Raw genomic sequence first — 23,647 nt, 5'->3', positions numbered from 1 at the left:
TTTAAGAGGCATTTGGATGGGTATATGAATAGGGAGGGTTTGGAGGGATATGGGCTGGGTGCTGGCAGGTGGGACTAGATTGAGTTGGGATATCTGGTCGGCACGGATGGGTTGGACCAAAGGGTCTGTTTCGATGCTGTACATCTCTATGACTACTATATAGCTTGACTAATGAGGCCATTAAAAGCTTCAGGCAGTGTGTGGTCACATAGGGTCATAGAAATGTACAGCACGGAAATACACCCTTCGGACCAACTCATTAATGCAGATCAGATATCCTAACCTAAACTAATTCAATTTGCCAACACTTGGCCCATATCCCTCCAAACCTTTCCTATTCTTACACCCAACCAGCTGCCCTTTAAATGTTGTACCAGCCTCCACCACTTCCTCTGGCAGCTCATTCCATACACGCACCACCCTCTGTATGAAAAAGCTGCCCCTTAGGTCCCTTTTAAATTTTTCCCCTCTCACCCTAAACCTATGCCCTCTAGTTCTGGACTCCCGCACCCCAGGGAAAATACTTTGTCTACTTACCCTATCCATGCCCTTCATGATTTTATAAACCTCAATAAAGTCACCCCTCAGCCGGGAAAACAGCTCCAACCTATTCAGCCTTTCCCTGTAGCTCAAGTCCTCCAACCCTGGCAATATCCTTGTAAACCTTTTCTGAACTCTTTCAAGTTTCACAACATCGTTCTGATAGAAGGAGGACCAGAATTGCACACAATATTCCAACAGTGGCCTAACCAATGTCCTGTACAGCCACAACTTGACCTCCCAACTTCTGTACTCAATGCACTGACCAATAAAGGCAAGCATACCAAACGTCTTCTTCGCTACCTTATCTACCTGTGACTCCACTTTCAAGGAACCATGAACCTGCACTCCAAGGTCTCTTCGTTCAGCAGCACTCCCTGGGATCTTACCATTAAGTGTATAAGTCCTGGGGGAAATGTAGGGGAGGTTTCTCAGTCTCGTGTATTTACAGCTATTTCAAATGAAGGAGATTTGTGGCACATAAGCAGTTTCTCTACCTCGAAACCAGAAAGTCTTGACTCAAGTTCCAACTGGTGTAGGCATGTGTTGTAACATACCTGAACAGATCAACTAAATAAATAAAAACTGTAAAATTTATGAGGAGAGGAGCAAACATGAGTCTTTTCAAGGAGTATAGAGGAGAGCAGAACTATGCTGTTAAGAGATTTAGCCATGATCATATGGAATGGTGGAATAGGCTGTATGGGCTGAATGGTCTACTTTTGCTCCCATTTTCTGAGTATTCTGCCATTTGTTGACACCACTGAAGAGGGAGCATGCAATGTGTTTCGGAACATATAAGGCCTGCCTTGACACTTTAGGACATTACCTCATCGGTACTAGCACCTGAATTTGATGAGTTAAGCTTCCTATTAAAGATTCTTGTAACACTGTATTTGTAATGCCCCATTTTAATGAGTAATTAATTTTTTAATTGGCAACTTTTTAAAATTCTAATCTAAGAATAGCTGCATTTTGCAATGCATTGCCATTAGTTGTACAGAAAATGTGATTGTAACTGTGCAATCCAATCCTTTTATTATTTTATTCTTTAACAGTAGGTTTAATTTTAAGAATTGCCCATAACTACACCATGAAATATGATTTCTTGTTTTAATTGTCCAAGAGGAACTGGAGAAATCTGAGTTCATCCCTTGTGGTTGGAGGGTTCCCAGGCGGAAGATGAGGCGCTCTTCCTCCAACTGTCGTGTTGCCATGGTCTGGCGATGGAGGAGTCCAAGGACCTGCATGGACACACTTTCCTCATTCCTGAAGAAGGGCTGATGCCCGAAACGTCGATTCTTCTGTTCCTTGGATGCTGCCTGACCTGCTGCGCTTTTCCAGCAACACATTTTCAGATTGAGGTGAATAGTCAGGTTGGATTGGTGCTCAGTTGATTGTGAGGTATGGATTGGACTGGGGTGTTTGTCACATGGTCAGGGATGATTGAGTGGTCAGGGTAATAAGGTTTTCTGCCCAAAATGTTGATTTTCCTGCTCCTCCAATGCTACCTGACCTGCTTTGCTTTTCCAGCACCACTCTAATCTTGAATCTAATCTCAGCATCTGCAGTACCCACTTCTGCCAGGGTAATTAGGTCAAGCTGGGAATTGTTTTGGATGGTAAGGGGTGATTCATTTGGATTGGGGGTATCAAATAAGTGGTCAGGACTAGTCATAGAATTATTACAATACATGGGAAGGCCATTTGGGCCATTATGCCCATACTGGCCTTCCTGAGGAACAATTCATGTACAACCTCCTTCTTCAGATAATTGGAATGTTTAGAAGATTTAAATTAGGAATAAATATAAAATATGCAAAAAATTGGCTTTCACCAACTTACTCTATTTTCCATTTCCATAAAGATCATGTTGGAAGCAAATTATATTAAATATTACATTTGAACACTGTAAGAAATAGTTCCTTAAAATTGAATGATTCCATAGTTTGGAATGGTTTAAGCATAATACTTAGACCATACACTAGGGGTAATGTTCTGAATTAGTGTTGTTGGCAAGGAAACACTAAATTTTTGATGTGATGTGCTGACAAGCAGGATTCCAAACCAAACATATGAATATTGTCTCTCGGGACTATAGAGTTAAACCAAGTTACTTTTACACTGAAAGAAAAATACTTCAATAAAAATGAAAGGGGCAAATTTAAGCCCGATTTTGAAATGACAGCTAAGGATCTAGCCCTTTCTGAAGTGTATGAGCACAAGAAGAAAGGTTCACTTCTCTGAATTTTGAAAAATTAATTATTCCTCTTAATTTTATAGATTTCTTGCACATGGTCAGTAGCATATTTGTCTGAGAGATAGGAAACCCAAACAGGGATGTTTGCAGAATGCTTTCATTCATGATTAAGGGAAAGAGAAATGGGAAGGAATCATCCTTTTTAATAATTATTTTATAGAATTAGGTTTATAGAAGAGTCCCAGGGATGGGCTGCCAATTTATTATTTGTTCAAGGAACGTACCATTTTATCATCAAATTCCATATGACCTGGAAACAATAAGGGAGTGATAAATGAACAGAAACAAGCTTTTACTTGCATTATTTTACTTTTGCAACTCCCATTCCCATGGTAAAAATCAAAACTCTGACCAACAGCACCTCCTGAAGGAAAAATATGGAGTTAATTGTTTGCCTTTTCGCTCCAATTTATTTTATTGCAGGAAAACTTCTAATTGTCCAATTCATATGCCAGATTGGAGCCTGTCTACATATAGTAGACCCAATTCCCTGAAAGACTATGCATCATCCAATTCAATAATCTACTCTTCCCCCACCAAATGATTTTGCATTTGTCTTCCCTTCTGATTTATTTCCATCTGGTATTAATGCTTTCACCATGCTAATTTAATTTGGTGCATGCTCAGTGAAACCTCCATCACAACTTGCTTAGTTGAAGGTCAGAAATCACATGACACGAAGTCATAGTCCAAAAGATTTAGTTGAAATCACAATATTTTGGTGAGCTGCCCCTTTGTCAGGTAAAGTGAAGAGAAGCACTCAGGCACAGGATTTATAATCAGAGAGATCAAAGATCATACATATTTTGTGAGTGGAATGCTGACAGGCTGAATAATAAATCTTTGCAGGTGATCAAGACTGTCTGATGGTGGGAGTGAAGTGTCAACAGCTGAATAACAGGTGAAGGGACCACCTATAATTCGATTAATTGAGGCAGAGGGCTAATTATAAAAATTAAAAATAAGGTGGTGCTAGAGCCAAACCAAATGGCTGGAATAATATGGTAGGTATAGGAGTCACATTCTGAGGGTTTAACCAAAGTAACAGGTAATCCAGAACTGTACAAACTAATTAAGGTGGAAAGATCATAAGTTGTCAAAGTACAAGGTAGATTATGCAGGCAAGGATGCCCCAAAGCATGGTATATTGGTGAGACCATGCAGATACTCTGACATTAGATGAATGGACATCACGGAACAATCACCAGACAGGAGTGTTCACTCCCACTCGGGGTACACTTCAGCACCCAAGGACTTTCAGCCTTTGAGCTTCGGTAAGCTTCCTCCAAGGCAGCCTTTGAGATACACAACAATGCAGAATCACTGAGCAGAAACTGATGGCCAAGTCCTATATCCATGAAGACAGCCTCAACTGTGATCTTGGGTTCCTGCTGTGCTACATGTGACCCCACCACACTGTTCTATATCTGTAAAGTCTTCCTTTCCATCCTATTTTTTTAATAGATATTTTTATTGAAAATTTAACATGTCTTTACAAGTTTACAAAAGAAAACTAAAAAAAAACCAACTATAAACATTGATATACAGTTAAATCTTAAATAAATGATAACTAAAATCTATCAAACAAGAAAAATGAAATACAAAGAGAAAAAAAAGACAAAACTCAACTAATGACTCATCTATCCATCCTGTTTTGACACCATCACCTTGATTAATTGTTATGATCTCTCTACCTTAATTATTTTGTACAGTTTTAGATTACTTATTACTTTGGTTAGATCATGTTATTCGGTTTGTCTCCAGCACCACCTAATTTTTAACATTTTGTAATTGTCTCCCTGCCTCAATTAATCAGATAGGTTATCCTTTCACCTGCTGTTCAGCTATTGATACTTTACTCACACCGTCTGACACTCTTGATCATCTGAAGAGACTGATTATTTGGCCTGTCGACACTCCATTCACAAAATTTGTATGATCTTTTGCTCTCTCTCATTATAAATTCTGTGTCTGAGTGCTTCTCTTCACTTTACCTGACAAAGGGGCAGCACTCTGAAAGCTTGTGATTTTAAGTAAACTTTTTAGACTATAACCTGGTGTCGTGTGACTTCTGACCTTGTCCATTCCAGTCGAACACCAGCACCTCCACATCCTCAGTTCAAAGTGACACTCTGCCTTTACTTAATATTGACACTCACTTTAGCCATTCTCGTCAGATAACGTTAATGGTCTGACATTTCTGTCCTTGGCCTATTGCAATGTTCTAATGAAATATGTACACATCAACACACAAATCAAGAGCAGGAGTAGGTCACTTGAACCTTTAAGCATACTCTGCCATTCAAATAAGATCATGGCTGCTTTGATTTTAGAATCAACTCCCGATTCCTGCCTGCCCAGATAACCTTTCATCCCCATCAATTGACTTCTGTCTTCAAAGTTTTGCTCCACTGGTTTTGGAGGAAGAGCATTCCAAAGATGCATGACCATCTGAGAGAAAAAACAACTTTCATTTATCTTTGTCTTAAATGGGCACCCACCCCTAATTTTTAAAAAGTTCCTCAGTTCTAGATTCTGACAGTAGAGGAAGAATACTTTCCGCATGGACCCTGTCAAATCCCCTCAGGTTCTTGTTAGTTTAAAACAATTCACCTCTTACTCTTCTAAACTCTCATAAATACAAGCCCAATCCACCTATTAGTCTAGTAAACCTTCTTACAACTAAGCGTAGCACAAGCTTGAGCTTGTACTTCAGCTTCCAATGAGATGCATTACAGACTTTTGGTCTCAACAAGAAGTTCAATAATTTCAGATCATGAATTTTATCCACTATTTTGATTTTTTTTAATCAAGTGCCATTTGTATCTTTCATAATTTTTTCTTTAATTCAGAACTATTCATTATTCTGCCATCCATGTGTAGTCTGGACCAATGCTTTGGAATACAACAATCATCAGCCCCTTTGGAACCCTCTCCCATCTACTTCTGTCGTGTTTTTACTACCCTTTCCAACCTTTTGCTTTCTGATGCTGAATGTTCTGTACTCAGCAAAAGTCTTAATTTTATCCCCCTAGTGACCCCACGTCAATGAATTTCGGACATGACATGACGTTGAACTCTTCTTCTATCACCTTCGCTCCTTGCCTATTTCTTTGGACAAGGGTCCTCTCCCCTTCCCACATAAGCCTTCACATGCCTCCAAAACTCTCTCTCCACCTGGACCCCTCCCAATGGCCTTTTACCTGCACTCCACCTCTTCATCAGTACTGTCAACACGACATTGGTTGGAGATAATTCTCTGCGCCCCATTACCCATTCCAACCTATCTCCATCTGAACTGATGGCACTCAGATCCAACCCTGACTTTGTTATTAAGCCTGCTGACAAGGGTGGTTCTGTTGTTGTCTGGCGGATTGACCGCTACATTGCAGAGGCTGAGCTCCAGCTCTCAGATATCTCCTCCTATCTCCCCTCTGGATCATGACCCCACCATGGAACATCAAGCCAGTGTCCATAGTGGTCACTAACCTCATTTAATCTGGTGATCTGCTCCAATAAGAATAATAGGGTAGTTATGGTAGGGGATTTTAACTTTCCAAACATCGGTTGGGACTGCCATAGTGTTAAAGTTTTAGATGGAGAGGAATTTCTTAAGTGTGTACAAGACAATTTTCTGATTCAGTATGTGGATGTACCTACTAGAGAAGGTGCAAAACTTGACCTACTCTTGGGAAATCAGGCAGGGCAGGTGACTGAGGTGTCAGTGGGAGAGCACTTTGGGGCCAGCGACCATAATTCTATTCGTTTTAAAATAGTGATGGAAAAGGATAGACCAAATCTAAAAGTTGAAGTTCTAAATTGGAGAAAGGTCAATTTTGACGGTATTAGGCAAGAACTTTCGAAAGCTGATTGGAGGCAGATGTTCACAGGTAAAGGGACGGCTGGAAAATGGGAAGCCTTCAGAAATGAGATAACAAGAATCCAGAGAAAGTATATTCCTGTCAGGGTGAAAGGGAAGGCTGGTAGGTATAGGGAATGCTGGATGACTAAAGAAATTGGGGGTATGGTTAAGAAAAAGAAGGAAGCATATGTCAGGTATAGACAGGATAGATCGAGTGAATCCTTAAAAGAGTATAAAGAAAGTAGGAGTATATTAAAGAGGGAAATCAGGAGGGCAAAATGGGGACATGAGATAGCTTTAGCAAATAGAATTAAGGAGAATCCAAAGGGTTTTTACAAATATGTTAAGGACAAAAGGAACTAGGGAGAGAATATGGCCCCTCAAAGATCAGCAAGGCGGCCTTTGTGTGGAGCCACAGAAAATGGGGGAGATACTAAATGAATATATTGCATCAGTATTTAATGTGGAAAAGGATATGGAAGATATAGACTGTAGGGAAATAGATGGTGACATCTTGCAACATGTCCAGATTACAGAGGAGGAAGTGCTGGATGTCTTGAAATGGTTAAAGGTGGATAAATCCCCAGGACCTGATCAGGTGGACCTGAGAATTCTGTGGGAAGCTAGAGAAGTGATTGCTGGGCCTTTTGCTGAGATATTTGTATCATCGATAGCCACAGGTGAGGTGCCGGAAGACTGGAGGTTGGCAAACGTGGTGCCACTGTTTAAGAAGAGTGGTAAAGACAAGCCAGGGAACTATAGACCGGTGAGCCTGACCTCAGTGTTGGGCAAGTTGTTGGAGGGAATCCTGAGGGACAGGATGTACATGTATTTGGAAAGGCAGGGACTGATTCGGGATAGTCAACATGGCTTTGTGCGTGGGAAATCATGTCTCACAAACTTGATTGAGTTTTTTGAAGAAGTAACAAAGAAGATTGATGAGGGCAGAGCAGTGGATGTGATCTATATGGACTTCAGTAAGGCGTTTGACAAGGTTCCGCATGGGAGACTGATTAGCAAGGTTAGATCTCATGGAATACAGGGAGAACTAGCCATTTGGATACAGAACTGGCTCATAGTTAGAAGACAGAGGGTGGTGGTGAAGGGTTGTTTTTCAGACTGGAGGCCTGTGACCAGTGGAGTGCCACAAGGATCGGTGCTGGGCCTCTACGTTTTGTCATTTATAGAAATGATTTGGATGCAAGCAAAAGAGGTATAGTTAGTAAGTTTGCAGATGACACCAAAATTGGAGGTGTAGAGGACAGCGAAGAGGGTTACCTTAGATTACAACAGGATCTGGATCAGATGGACCAATGGGCTGAGAAGTGGCAGATGGAGTTTAATTCAGATAAATGTGAGGTGCTGCATTTTGGGAAAGCAAATCTTAGCAGGACTTATACACTTAATGGTAAGGTCCTAGGGAGTGTTGCTAAACAAAGTGACCTTGGAGTGCAGGTTCATAGCTCCTTGAAAGTGGAGTCACAGGTAGATAGGATAGTGAGGCGGCATTTGGTATGCTTTCCTTTATTGGGCAGAGTATTGAATACAGGAGTTGGGAGGTCACGTTGCGGCTGTACAGGACATTGGTTAGGCCACTGTTGAAATATTGCGTGCAATTCTGTCTCCTTATCAGAAAGATGTTGTGAAACGTGAAAGGGTTCAGAAAAGATTTACAAGGATGTTGCCTGGGTTGGAGGATCTGAGCTACAGGGAGAGACTGAACAGGCTAGGGCTATTTTCCCTGGAGTTTCGGAGGCTGAGGGGTGACCTTATAGAGGTTTACAAAATTATGAGGGGCATGGATAGGATAAATAGACAAAGTCTTTTCCCTGGGGTCGGGGAGTCCAGAACTAGAGGGCATTGGTTTAGGGTGAGAGGGGAAAGATATAAAAGAGACCTAAGGGGCAACTTTATCACGCAGAGGGTGGTACATGTATGGAATGAGCTGCCAGAGGAAGTGGTGGAGGCTGGTACAATTGCAACATTTAAGAGGCATTTGGATGGGTATATGAATAGGAAGGGTTTGGAGGGATATGGGCTGGGTGCTGGCAGGTGGGACTAGATTGGGTTGTGATATCTGGTTGGCATGGATGGGTTGGACCGAAGGGTCTGTTTCCATGCTGTACATCTCTATGACTCTATGACTCTAAATGCAACAAGCTCATAGTCTCCCAACACCACACAAACTTCTTCTACCACTTCCTAAAATCCACAAACAGGATTGCCAGTTTGTGGGCTCCAGTTACCTCCTTTCTCCCATGAGCATGCAATCCCTTTACACGTCCATCCCCTATCAGGATGATCTCAGGGGTCTCTATTTCTTCTTGAAGAAAAGGCCTTAACCATCCCTTCCACCACCACCTTGCTCTGCCTGGCCGAACTTATCCTTACTTTGAACAAGTCCTCTCACATTATTCAGGTTAAAAGGGGCAGCCATTGGTACCTGTATGGGCTTCGGGTATACATGTGGGGTACATGGAATATTCCTTATTCCAGTCCTTTTCCAGCTCCCAATCACAACTCTTTCTCTGGTAATTCAATGACATCATCAGTGCTGCTTCCCTCTCACATCCAGAATTGGCAAGGTTTACCTTCACCTGCTCTTACTTTCACCTGGTCTCTTTCTGACTCCTGACTCCCCTTCCTCAACATTTAGTTTCCATTTCTGAGGATAGACTGGCCACCAATGTCCACTACAAACCCAATGACTCCCAGTTACATGGACTATAAATCCTCACATCCTGCTTCCTGTAAAGAGTATATTGTATTTTCCCAGTTTCTCTTTCATCTGTCGCATCTGTTTAAATTATGCCAACTTTGACAAGGGAACCTCTAAAATGGCCACCTTTTTCCCCCAACCAAGGATTCCCCACCACCATGGTTGACAGGGCCCTCAGCAAGGTCAGACCCATCTCCTGCATTTCAGCCCTAAACCCATCCCTTCCCCCCCCCACAACAGTGGTCAGGTTCCCCTGCTCTTCACTTACCATCCCATCAGCATCCACATCCAAAGGATGATTAGCTGCCATTTCCACCACCTCCAATAGGATGCCACCACCAGACACATATTCCCTTCCAGTCTCTTGTCAGCCTTCTGTAGGGACGGTTCCCTCCAGGACACCTTGGTCCACTCCTCGTCTACCTCCACCATCTCCCCATGGCACATTCCAACACAATCCCAGAAGGTACAACTGCTGTCCTTTTATTTCGTCCCTCTTCAGTATCCAAGGTCCAAAACACACCTTCCAAGTGAAGCAGCAATTTATCTGTACTTCATCTAGTCTACTGCATTTACAGCTCACAATTTGGTCTGCTGCACAGAGACAAAATACAGACTGGACAACCACTGTCCAGAACCACTGTTCACCTACCTTGTCTATAAAAATGATCTTGAGCTTCTAGTTGCCTGCCACTTCAACACCCCACTGTATTCCCTGGCCAAAATCCCTGCTGCAGTGCTCCAGTGCAAGCTGGAAGAACAGTATCTCATTTTCTGTTTGGGGACCCGCCAGCCTTCAGGACTCTATTCAGTTCAATAATTTTAGGGCCTGAACACTTTCTTCCATGTCCTTACTTCAACCCCCACACACCAGGCCTTGTCATTACATAGGCTGCTAGCGCATAGAACACATTGTCAGCCACAAATGGTCCCCATTAGTAGCAATCGATTCTCCCAAGCTGACCTTTAATCTTTCCTTTGGCTGCCCGACCCTTGTCCCTACCTCTTTGGGCTCCACCTTTACCTACCATTTACTCCTTGCCCTGCATCCACTCAACCTTTGGCATCGATACCAACCTTTACCTAGCTACAATCAGATCCAAAGAAGGGTCACTAGATCCGAAATATTAACTTTGCTTTCCCTCCACAGATGCTGCCAGACCTGCTGAGTTTTTTTCCAATCAATTTGTTTTTGCTTCCAATACTTCGCTCCTTTACTCCAAACATTAATTCCCTTATCTTTTTCTAATGATATTTTATTTTTAATTTCCCCAGACCTCTGACCTATTCCAGACAATACTTATTTTTCCTTTCTCAACCATACCTTTCTACACATTAAACCTATTATGTTGCTCTCTCCCTTCAATCTAAAGAAGTCATGTCGGATTTGAAATCTTAATTCTTTCTTTCTCCACAGATTAGATTCCCTACAGTATGGAAACAGGCCATTTGGCCCAATAAATCCGACCTTCTGAAGAGTAAGTCACCCACACCCATTCCCCTGCCCTATAGTTATCCTTGACTAATGCACTTAACACTATGGGCAATTTAGCATGGCCAATTCACCTGACCTGCACATCTTTGGATTGTGGGAGGAAACCTACATAGACAAGGGGAGAATGTGCAAACTCACCTGAGGCTGGATTCGAAGCCAGGTCCATGGTGCTGTGAGGCAGCAGTGTTAACCACTGAGCCACCAATGCTGCCAGACTTTCCAGTAACTTCTACCTTTATACTTTCCTTCATGCTGGTATTTTGCTTTTACAATAAAGCTGACATGTACCTTCCTTTCCTATCCCAAGGTTCCACTCTAAACCTTTAACACTTTCCCATTTCCTCTAATCCATTTCTCTATTTTTGACATTATTACCTATTTCTTATTGCCCTTCATTGTCATTCATGTCTTGTTCTTTTAGTTAGACTCTGTAGCATTAATAATTTACTCTGGTATCTGTACAATGTTGAAGGACATTTCTGTTTTTGCAAGATATTTATAATATGTAGCGTAGTAATTTATTGTTACATGTATTTATGAAAAAAACCAGTAAAATGTATGTAAGTTGCCATAATTTGTGCCATTTTAATTACATAAATTATAAAAGGAAATAAATCATACCAAGTTAGGGCAAATTTCACTTTTAAAAATTCCATCCACGGTTTCTTGATTTCCTAAATGGCTACGGGACGCTGCCAAAGCTGCCCCTGAGGCTGCAACACCAAGGAGGAAGCACACTGAAGCAGTCCCCGCTGCTTCTGACTGGACCCAGAATGTCGTCTCTGACAAAGCTGCCTTATTGCTGCCACTATTCCAGCTGGCATCTTAGCTAGGAGACTGTCCCAATTCTCGAGGAGTGGGGCCCATCTCAACCTCCAAGAACAGACCGATCATCCAAATCAGCTCCTAAGAAGCAAGAGATCATTCACTCTGCCACCGTTGCAGTTGCCATGGTCACAAGAAACGGACTGGATCCACCACCCAGCAGCTCCCACAACCTCTCTTCACCACCGCAGCCACAGAATGAAGTTAGGCTACATTTGTTTTGTAAATATATTTATTAGCAAATTTTTTTAACTTTACAAACATATAAAATTATTGAAAAATACAATCAATAACAAATAACGGTATAATAAACACAAATTACAATACAACTGCTGTCTACGAACTACTAACATATCCTATAATACAAAACAAACCCTAACACTGTGCAAAGCAACACCAATAAATAAGTAAATAAAAAGATCAAAAAAAGAAAAAAAAAGTCAAAGAAAACAAAAAAAAGCACAAAATACAAAATAGCTATGCTGGGCATAAAACTCCCAAACAAAAGAACGGGAGCATTGTATACATACCCATATTAACTCAAGAGCTTCCCCCCCCCCCCTCCCTCCCTCCCTCCCCCTCCCTCCCCCTCCCCCTCCCAAGGCCTCGACAAACCTAACCATCCCGGTTAAACAAATACCGTAGTTAAGACAGCTGACAAATCTATATCCAAATAACTCAAGTAGGACTGCCATGCCTTATAAAAATGGTCTGTTGTGTGGTGCACCATGTTTGTAAAACAATCCAAGGGAATATGCTCCATAATTAATTTCTGCCATCCCAGCAAGCCTGGCGGGTTTTCAGACACCCAGTTCATCAGAATATTCTTCCGTGCACAGTATGCAAGAACATTAAATAGTTTCTTCCCATGCCTGTCTAAAGATGGTAAATTTGATAGACCTAAGAAGAGATATTGGGTCTACTTTAACTTCAAGACTTAATTTCATCAAAACTTTATGAATTCTCTAATTTAAATGGAGACTTTCAGAGGGTTCCACGCATAAGGAATTGTCCAGCGGAATCTCCACTTTTCCAGGCAGGTCCTTCAGTGTCTGCTACAATGAGGATTCCACGGTGCCCTGATGCCTAACCACCATCTACCCTAGAATAATGATGTCTGGCCATCGGAAAATCTGGGTCATTGTTTTCGCGATGATACAGCAGCAGAAGCACTGCTGTGAGCCACTCCCATTTCGAGCTCCTCTGGACCTGACTAACTGACTCTTACAAGATACACTTGAACAAGTTAGCATTGAGAGAGAGAGGAGGATTAGCAGACTTAGTAGATAAAATTCCAGGCCCAGTTGAGATGTATCCCAGATTGCTGTGGAAGGCAAGGCAGGAGAGTGCAGGGGCTCTAATATTAATTTTCAAATCCTCTCTGGCCACAGGAGGGATGCCAGAGGACTGAAGTTTAGCTAAAGAGGTACCTTTTTTTTTAAAAAGGGTGATAAGTATAAACCAGGAAAATTCAGGTCAGTGAGTCTATCATAAATGGTAGGGAAACTATTGGGAAAATGTTTGAGGGATATAATTAGTCAACTTAGAGGGGCAAGAATTAATTAATCAAGAAATTTGGTATGGCTTTGTAAGGGAGAGAACATGTCAAATAAGTTTGATTGAATCTTTCAAGGAGGTGGCTAGATGTGTAGATGGTAGTGGCAGTTGGTGTAGTCTACATGTATTTCAGTAAGGCTTTTTACAAGGCCTTGTATGGCAGACTGGTAAAGAAACTAAGAGCTGATGGGACCAATAGCAATTTTGGAAAATTGGATTGAAAACTGGCTTATCGGCAGCACGTAGACAGTAATGGTTGAATTTTTTTTTTGTGTGTCCAGTGGAATACCACAGGGTTCAGTGCTGAGTCCCTTGCTGTTTGTTGTGTACATTCAGCACCTGTAAACGAAAATAGGTCATGATCAGTAAGTTTACAGGTCTCATAAAAATTGGTGGGGTAATTTGTGAGGATGAGAATGCTACAGACAGGTTGGTCACTGGCAAATAGAATTTAATCCTAAAATGTCAGGTGATGTATTTTGGAAGGACTAACAATGAAGTATGCAAGGTAATAAGTGTTTAATGGGAGGACCGAAGAAGTACAGAGGATCAAAGAGACTTTAGTTTGCGTGTCTACAGACTGTTGAAGGTAACACGACAGATTGATAAGGTGGTTAAGAAGGCATATAGAATACTTGCTTTTATCTGTGACGGCAATGAATTCAAGACCAAGGAGGGTATGATGAAGCTGAATATAATGTTAGTTAGGTCACAGTTGGAGTACTGTATGCAGTTCTGGATGCCACACTTTCTAAAGAATGAGAGGTACCGAGGAGATTCATCAACATGTTCCCTGTACTGGACAAATTCATCTAGGTTGGGTTGTTTTCCTTGAGGGGAAGGTGGGGTGGGGAAGGCGGGGCGGGGGAGAAGAGATGTAACTGCAGTGTAGGAAATTCTGAGACAGAAACTTTTCCCCCTAGGAGAGGGGCCAATAATCACAGGACTCTGTTTTAAAGTAAGGAACACAAGTTAAGGAGAATTTTGAGGAATTTGCATTTCACCTAAAGGGTTGTGGATATCTGGAATTCACGATCTAAAAGGGTCATAGAAAAAGGAACTCTCAAAACATTTAAGTATTTAGATTAACATTAGAAATGCCATAGCACACAAAGTTGTGGCCTATTGCTGGAAAATGGGATTAGAAGGGATTTGATGATTAGCGGTAGACACAATGCACCAAAGGGCCTCTTTGTGTGCTATAAAATATGTGACTGTACAACATACCTTGGACAGTTATCTGAGTTATATTAATTCAACACTATCTGTAATTCTAAATCAATATTTTCCTATTCACATTTCCATAATCTTAAAAGCTATGTTTAGTTTTTTAATTTTCTCTCGACTTTCTCGACAGGTTAACGTTTTCAATGGTGTCAATCTAGTAATTTGTTATTGATTGTCACTGTCTCATTAACACAGCTATATTAAACACATTATTAATTATTCTTCATCTACTGGCTCACCTCCTGTGCCCTTGTCCTGGCCTTCTCCACAACGTCATCAGGACGCGCCCGCCGCGTGATGTCATTGCCGTGCGCCGGGCGTCTTCGTGCTGGCTCCCGGCATGGTGTTTACGGGAAAAGCGGGTGAGATGTCCGCCGCCTCCTCCGAAAGGAGCGAATTAATTAAAAACTATGAGAAGTGGAAACAGAAATATCAACGGAAGAAGACGAGGCTAAAGAAGGAGAGGAAGCTGCGGAAACCCGAATGGCAGGTGGAGAGGGAGGTGATCGCCAGGCTGGTGCAGCGCTATCCCGAGGTAGGAGCGGAGCCCCGGGGAGTCGGAAATGGGGGGAGGGGGTTGGATTGTAGTGGAACAGTGGGCTGTCGGTGTGAGGTGGAGTCGTAGCTAGGGATGGGAGAGAGTTATAAAGTGGGCGGGGGTGATATGGTGGGGAAGTCAGGGACGGCCAGACCCAGAGAGTCGAGATTCGATGCGCACACATGGTTAAGTAGATCATATAAATCTGGTGCTCATGGAAACTGGACTGCATAGCTTGTCAAAACCACCAGATCAATGATAGAAATAAAGTTGATAACATTGAGTGAATAAGATCATAAGATGTAGGAGCAGAGGTAGGCCATTCTGTCCGTTGAGTCTGTGCTATCATTCAACAAACTAATGGTGAGAGACTTAAACTGATCACAAGGGCATGTGCCTTTTGTAATAAGGCCTAAATGACATAATGGGCTACAAAATGAAGCAGAACAGAATAGTGGACAAAAATACATCCCTCCTGATGTGGTCAATGCATTTTACACACTGTTCAAACAGAAGTTTAGTGAAATGGTGTCACCTGCCCTGACAGCTTCAGTCGTACCTGTTTCGTCAGTCACTGCTGCATATGTCAGATTGACCTTCTTAAAAATGAACCCATGGAAAGTGACTGGCCCAGATGGAATCCCTGGCCGTGCAATCAGATTTTGTGCGGGCTAGTTGGCGGGAGTATTTGTTGACATCTTTCACTTCTTCTTGCTACGATCGAAACTCTCCACCTGCTTCAAGAAGTCTACCATCATCCTGATACCAAAGAAAACACATGCAATGTTCCCCAATGACTACTGCCCGATGGCTCCGATCTGCATAATCACGAAGTGTTTCGAGCGGTTAGTTGTGGCTCATATCAACTCCAGCCTCCCAGCCTGCCTTGATCCCTTGTGGTTTGTCTACTGGCACAACAGATCTATGACTGATGCCAACTTCCTAGCCCTGCACTCACCCTGGAACATCTGGATAATAAGGATACCTATGTCAGACTTCTAATTATTGATGACAGCGCCATCATCAGCATCGTAATTCCAACCAAAATAATCTCCAGACTCCTAGGTTGCTACTCTGCCCTCTGTAACTGGATCCTCAACTTTCTGACCCACAAATCACAATCACTGAAGATAGGTAACAGCATCTCTTCCATAACAATCCTCAACACCAGCGCCCTACAGTACTCCATGTACACTCATAACTGTGTGGCCAAATTTCATCCGAACTCCATCTACAAGTTCGCAGGTGACACCATAAAGTGCTTGGTGATGTGGTGCAACAATAACAATCTCTCCCTCAATGCCAACAAAACTAAAAAGCTGATTTTCGACGTCAGGAAGCAAGGAAGAGGGCACACCCCTAACTATATCATTGGAGTTAAGGTGGAGATGGTCGAGAGTTCCTCAGGAATGGTTTTGTATGTGGAAGTCTGTGTCCAAGTGGATCTTTGGGACAGGTGCTAGTTGAACTCAGGTCTCCTGGATCAAAGGTAGGGATTCGCTGCTTTGCCCGAAGTGCCTTCCCTGTTCACCATGTTTATTTAATGAAGGTGTAGGGCATAGCAAAACTATTCGTCTTTATAAAGTATATCCTGATAAAATCATTGTTGGTTGTTTATTGTGCAAATTTGTGGCTGGGCCAAAGACTGACATCTTTCATCCTCGAATGTACACAGCGTGGTCCAGATTACTCTGGAAGGTTTCTCAAACATAAGCTGTCGCATGCTGCTAGTTTTGCCTGTGCTCAGCCCACCTGTGTTTTTTCAAAATTCAGATCAAAATGTCCAACATTAAATGTGATTCTGCTGTTAGATAGAGTTAACAATTACTCCAGAAAACAGTTTACAACTATCAGTTAGGCTTGTAATTTGATTTTTGTTTGTGCAAGAAACTACATTTATTTTCTCGCGCAGCTCTATTCTGTGTAGGCAAAAAGCATAGTGTACTATTTTCACTGAGGAAAGGGCTATGAAGACCATTCACCCCTGCTGTTCCCCTGCAGAACCCTGAAGAACCAGAGCTGACTTGTCTGATTTGAACTCCGTCTTTTAGTTAAGACACTTTACAGTTACTACTTCACACCAATCATTGTTCAACAAATCAGTACTGTGTTCTCATACTGTGTAAATTTATTTCATTTCTAAGTTGATTTTCTTGCTCTTGAGACCTCATGAGCGTTAAATGAAAAGATTGACTTCCTGTCTCTTTTTAGCAATGTTTAAGTTCTTTATTGCCAAGAAATTATTAGTAAAACCTTATTTAATAATCAAAGTCATTAATAAATATTGTGAAAATCTGGCATTTGTGCAAACATTTGTGGTATATAGTATCTTGCCACCCGAGTAATTATTCTTTGTCCCAACTTTTGTCTCCTTTTGCAGAGCAGTTTCACCTTCCAGTTCCAGCCCTTTTGTTGCTTATAGCCCCTTGTGTCCAAGCTATGAATTGCGTTTGAAACTGTATGCAAATGTCATCCTTCACCTATGTAACAGTTAATTTAGGGGGCAATTTTTTTACCTGCCGATATCCTGACACTCCAGAAGTAATTAGTTAAGTGAAATATTTTAGGGGAGGTGGTGGAGCCATAATACTTTCACTGGACGAGCAATCTTGAACTCCAGGCTGTCACTGTGCGTTCGAATCCTACCATGCCAGATGGTGAAATTGGAATAAGATAAAAATCTGGAATTAAAAGCTGGCCCAATTATGACAGTAATGTTGATTGATATAAAAACCCATTTGTAATAATATTGCATAGGGAAGCAAATCTGCCATCTCTACCTGGCAAGCCTACAAGTGACAGTTGACCTATAGCAATATGCTCAACTTTTAGCTGACCTCTGACATACAAAACATTGTTAAGGATGGGACTGATTTCTTTTCCAAAAGGATAGTAACCAATTGGGTTTTTGTGACAAGCAAAGATTGCATGGCCTGCTCCTGCTTTTTGTGTTTCTATGTTAAAAGAAACAGAGGCAAAAACATTAGTATAATAGGAACCAGTATGGGAAATATTAAACTTTGACAATGGTATGTAACTGATAGGATTAGGTTGCTCTTTTCTTTTTGCCTCGATGTGGCCCAAGAGTAGTTTTGTGGTCGTTTTTTTTCACCAGTGGGAATTGAGATTATTGAATTCGCATTCTCAAGATTATCAGTCCATGTCACTGGATTAGTTGTTTTAACAAGTAAACTCTCAAAACAGCTGAATTGCAGCATATTAATGTTATTTAACATGAGCTGTGGTCAAGAAGTGCACAGATTTAAAAAACTGAATTGTGATTGGCAAGTCTCCTTTCGTTCTTGGTGTTTGGGATATAGTAGGAAGCAATTTAATTTTAAGTGAAGTAGAAGGGGAGACATTCGGAATTGGACCACATGGAATTAGGTTGCTCTCTCTTTACCTCTGAGTTATATAACATTGTCAAAGTTTGACATTTCCCATCCAGTTCCTGGTTATACTAATGTTTTTGCCTCTGTTTCCTTTAACATAGAAACACAAAAAGCAGGAAAAGGCTACACAACCTTTGCTTGTTCTACTATTCAATATGATCATTGGCTGATCATCTGACTCAGTCCGCTATTCCTGCTTTTTCTTCATATCCTTTTGATTCCTTTAGCGCTAAGAACTATATGTAACATCTCCTTGAAAACGTTCAATATTTTGGCTTGAGAATTCAACAGGCTCACCCCTCTGTGAAGAAATTCCTCATTGCTGACCAGGAACATCCTGCATTTACCACGTCTGGTCCTGTTACAATTTGGTAGGTTTCTGAGGTTGAGACACTCCTCCCCATCATTGTTATAATATCCAATGAATATAATTGATAATATATTCAGAATCTCTTCAATTTTTAATCCTGCCATCCTGGGAAACAGACTGTAAACCTATGTTGCACTCCCTCTACTTGCCAGACTTCCTTCCTCCGATAAGGAGACTAAAACTGCACACACTGCTCCAGGTATGATTTCACCAAGGTCCTGTATAATTGCAGCAAGACATTTACTGCTCCTGTACGCAAATCCTCTTCTTACGAAGGACAACACATCATTTGCCGTTATTGCTGCCTGCTACACCAGCATGTTTTCTTTCAGCAACCTGTGTGCAAGATTGATACATTTAGGTCTTATCTATGTTATGCTTCATCTGACATGCATTTTTCCAGTCATTAAATTTGTCCAAATCACTTGTCCAAATGAAGCAATTTTGCATTCTCCTCTCAGCTCACCCTCCAACCCAGCATTGTGTTGTTTTCAAACTGGAGATATTAATGTTTAGTTCCCTCATCTAAATCATTTAATATATATTGTGAATAGATGGATTCAAAGCCCTGATCCCTAAGGTAGGCCACTCTGTACCTGTTTATTCCTACTCTTTGTTTCCCATCTGCCAACGAGTTCTTTTTTCCATGTCAGTACTCTACTCCCATGCAAGTCTCTTAGAAGTTCTTATCAAAAGCCTTCTGAAAGTCCAAATAAATCACATTCACTTGCTCTTCAATATCAACTTTACTAGTGACATCCTGGAAAATAAACTTCAATAGATTCTTCAAGCATGATTTCCCGTTTGTAAATTCATGCTGGCTCTGATCCTGTTGCTGTTTTCCAGATGCTCTGCTGTTAAATCTTTTCTAATGGACTGTAGCATTTTCTCCATTAACAATGTCAGGCTAACTGGTCTATTATTTGCTGTATTCTCTCTACCCATTTAAAATAGTGTGACTACATAAGGTTCCCTCCAATCCGTAAGAACTGCTCCGGAGTCTCAAAGAATCTTGAAAAATGTCTACCAATTGTTATGAAGTGGAAGTCAAACCCCTCTGGTAATTAAAAACCAAACCTCCAGAAAAGCTTACCTCATCTCGTAATCTGTTAAACTGTGCGTGACTGAAAGAGAACTCTTAATTTCCTCTTAAAGAAAAATAATTTATTTTTCTAAATCTAATAATGAACACTAAACAAGACTATTAACAAACTGAACACTTTGTCTTAACTAATTACTATCTGACCCTAACCCTATAAAAATGCTGTGCCAATAAAAACGATTAAACATTACATTAACTTTAATCTCAAGTACACTCTGTCTTCTCCACTATCTTCAGTCTCCCATCTGCTGATCTCTCTGGTTCATTGTCTTCAGTGTTACTGTGAGTATTTTTACAGGAAAAGGTACCTTTTTGATGGAGAGTGCCTTCTTATGGCTTTGCGAATCAGATATTAGATGAGCAGTTAGCTCTACAGCAGTTGCTGTGATGAAATTTTCAAAATGTCCTGGTTTTATACCCCCCAACATTGTACCCTCTCATTGGTCTGATGTTGTCAGTATAGTGAATTCAAACTCAGTTGAGTTTTAGTATCCTGGGCAAAATTGAAATTAATTGGTTAAATTTGAATTGTTTTCAAAATAGCAACGAGAGTTCAGATTTCCATTTAATAGCCAATTGTTACATGTATCTATTTTGGAGCAGCCCGAGTCGTAGCTGTCCTGTGCGGCAGCTGTGGCTGTACCTGAAATTTACTTTTAAAAATTCAGAAAACACTTTCTATCTTAAAGTGAACATGCAACCTTTCGACATCATAACACAAATGCATTCACTATTTCTAGGATATTCCTTAGAGAAAATTGGATGTAGCTGTCAGGCCTTGAGGATTTATCAGCTTTTATCCCATTAATTCCCACACCACTATTTCCTTAGTAAACATTGATTTACTTCCCCCTCTTTCCCATACACCCTGTTTTCATTAGACCCGGTATATCTTTGGGATGTTGTATGTGCCCTCCTTTGTGAAAACAGAACCAAAGTATGTATTTAATTGGTCTGACATCTCTCTGACCCTCTTTATACTTCTCCTGTTTCTGACTGTAAAAGACCTAATTTTAGCTTCACTACTAGTTCTGTTCAGATACCTTTGGAATGTTTATAGTCAGTTTGTAAGTTCCCTGTAAGCTTACTCTTTTATTCTGTTTGCTGCTCTGAATCAATTCTTTTCCACCTTTGCTTGAAACTGAACTTCCGGTCTTAATGTCTGCTGCTTTTAGATCAATTTGTGTGCCCCTTCCTTGCATCTAATACTATCCCTAATTTCCCATGATAGCCATGGTCCTGATCCTTTCCTGTTTTACTTTGATCAGGAATGAAAAGATATTGATCAGTAACTGCTGAAGGTCAAGTGGATTACAGGGTTTGAACTAGATTTTATTCAGGTCAGTCAAAGGGATATTAAAGTTTTAAGGTAGAAATTGAACCTTGTGTCTAATTTACACCCCAAGAATGCTTTCAAATTCATGTAGCCGAATGTTGAATCGACCTGTTTTTCAGGTGTTTGGACTGTCTAATATAGTTGTGAGCACATATTATATCCCCTGAAGAATTTCAATTACCATGAGCAGAGCAGGAATCAGTTCTGTGCTCCATTCCTTTAAGGAAATTTTACACACATTTCCTGTAGCTAAATGGTGTGCTCTTCCTGACTTCTAGGCATGCTGGACATGTAGCACCCTCTTAACTGCAGCCCTTTGCCTTCCTCATTCAGAAATGATGCAGTGAAATAGGCTGGAGAAAAATGACTTGCTGAGGTGGTTTGAGAGGCAATGTTGGGACTATTTAGTATGCAATATGTATCCAAAATGAAACAAGTTGAAGAGCACTAATCTACCTTCTGGTTTCACTGACTCATAATACAAACTCTTCTGTGCATAATGTGAAATAAAGCACCCAGGAAAAGGAATATTAGTGCATTCTGTTGTTATCAAAATGTTCATGATACTCTGAAAAAACAATTTATATTCATGAATAGTTCACAGTTCATGAATTAAGCATTTGTGCATGTAGAATAAGCAAGGAGGAATTTCTCATTTTGATTAGATTATATTACATTAGATTTCATTACAGTGTGGAAACAGGCCCTTCGGCCCAACAAGTCCACACCGACCCGCCGAAGTGCAACCCACCATACCCCTACATTTACCCCTTACCTAACACTGCGGGCAATTTAGCATGGCCAATTCACCTGACCTGCACATCTTTGGACTGTGGGAGGAAACTGGAGCACCCGGAGGAAACCCACGCAGACACAGGGAGAACGTGCAAACTCCACACAGTCAGTCGCCTGAGGCGGGAATTGAACCCGAGTCTCAGGCACTGTGAGGCAGCAGTGCTAACCACTGTGCCACCATGCCGCTCAGCAGTAGCGTTAAATGAATGTCTAATGCATTGTTAAATTTTATTTAATTGTTGGCAATTCAGTTTGACATAGAGATTCTTTAAATGTGTGAATGAACCAGGATTATCTTTGGACATGCTGGTTTGATTGCACTTTGTTTTCATTGATTCCATAAGCCAGATACTTCTGCGTGAATCCTGCTCTTGGTGATGCAGACCTTCTTTCTGATATGGGTCTCTGTGAAAGTGGACTTGTTTATGACGCTGTAGTGGGAGACTTCTGTAGTTTTGCCGGAATCAGAATTCCGGCATTTCATACCTGTCCTTATGATGGGAAAAGAGATTCCTTTATGAATTTCCTGTTTTTGCCCTGATTTGGAGGAGCCTATTCATAAAATTTTTTGCTGACTAAAGAAATGCCATCTGAATGCAACTCATTGAGTTTTGTACCTTGTCAAGTACTGACAGTCGGTCTGTCCAGCATGATCTCCTTACTCATTTTGAGCCCTTCCAGTGGCTGAGTCACCATAGTCTGGATACTGTCCCCCTCTTTTGTAAATATAGATGGAAAATATTTAATAATTAATTCCTCAGCAGTGTCCTAAATACCCTTTTTTTTTGTCCCTTATTGGCCGATTCAGGCAGCGTATTTTTATAGTTATTTTTGTTTTAATTTTGGATGAGAATTGTCTGCCTTCCTTTGTTGAGAAGCCCAGTTCATATTAGTCTCAAGCCCCATAAATTGAAGGGTGTGAAACACCCATGTTGCATGAAATGTCTGTTAATGGCTTTGTCCTCGTTCCCTCTTTTAGTGGCACTGATGTGTACGTTCGTCACATATACAGGAAATCTAGTCTTTTTTAATTATTTCCTATTTTCTCCGATGAATTACATAAACTACATTGTCTTGTAATCTTTTGATTAATGAAGTTTTTCCTAATGTTAATATTTTTGTACAAGTTTTAAGATTTTTAAGTGTTCACATTTTCCAGATTGTTTGGCTCAACAATTTTTCTAGATTGTAGAATCTAGTTACTGAATTGTAACTTCGTTTGGTCCATTAGGCTGGAAAAATTATTAAATATATTTAACACAGCAACCTTATTTCTGTTTGATATATGTACACTCTTACTGCTTATTATAAAATGTATGGCTTTTAAGAGGTATGGTTAGTGAGTTAACCTCCTCTATAAAGTGTTATGCACTTTTTATTTAATGAAGTCCTTCTGTGCTACGGAATTTTAACTTGTGTCTCATTAAAACATATGTTCATGTGAGGAGGTGCAGTAGCTTGGAGAAAAATCACTGAAGTGTGTATTGTATGTGAATTTAAACCATCTGATGGTTAGCTTGTATTGTAGAAATGAAAGCTTGTTGCACAGTTAGATCTTTGTCATACTTGTCAGCACTCACTTTAAGCAAATATGTTGAGGGAAAAGAAACTTTCTAAATTAACCAAGCAA

At 40.8% G+C, this 23,647-nt stretch overlaps 1 protein-coding gene across 2 annotated transcripts in view; it reads left to right on the top strand.

Moving 5' to 3' along the window:
• The first annotated feature begins 14,824 nt into the window (after positions 1-14,824).
• Positions 14,825-23,647, top strand: part of ddx10 (DEAD (Asp-Glu-Ala-Asp) box polypeptide 10) — a 198,265-nt gene continuing 189,442 nt past the window's right edge. For both annotated transcript variants that reach the window (XM_072577457.1, XM_072577456.1), the window contains exon 1: positions 14,825-15,019. In XM_072577457.1, coding sequence (XP_072433558.1) covers positions 14,825-15,019 — 195 coding nt within the window. The remainder of the gene's footprint in view (positions 15,020-23,647) is intronic.

This window comes from Chiloscyllium punctatum, chromosome 9 (assembly GCF_047496795.1).
Source record: "Chiloscyllium punctatum isolate Juve2018m chromosome 9, sChiPun1.3, whole genome shotgun sequence".
In the NCBI taxonomy this organism is placed as follows: domain Eukaryota; kingdom Metazoa; phylum Chordata; class Chondrichthyes; order Orectolobiformes; family Hemiscylliidae; genus Chiloscyllium; species Chiloscyllium punctatum.
Note: the sequence above shows the minus strand (reverse complement) of the source record. Positions and strands in the feature narration are given on the sequence as shown.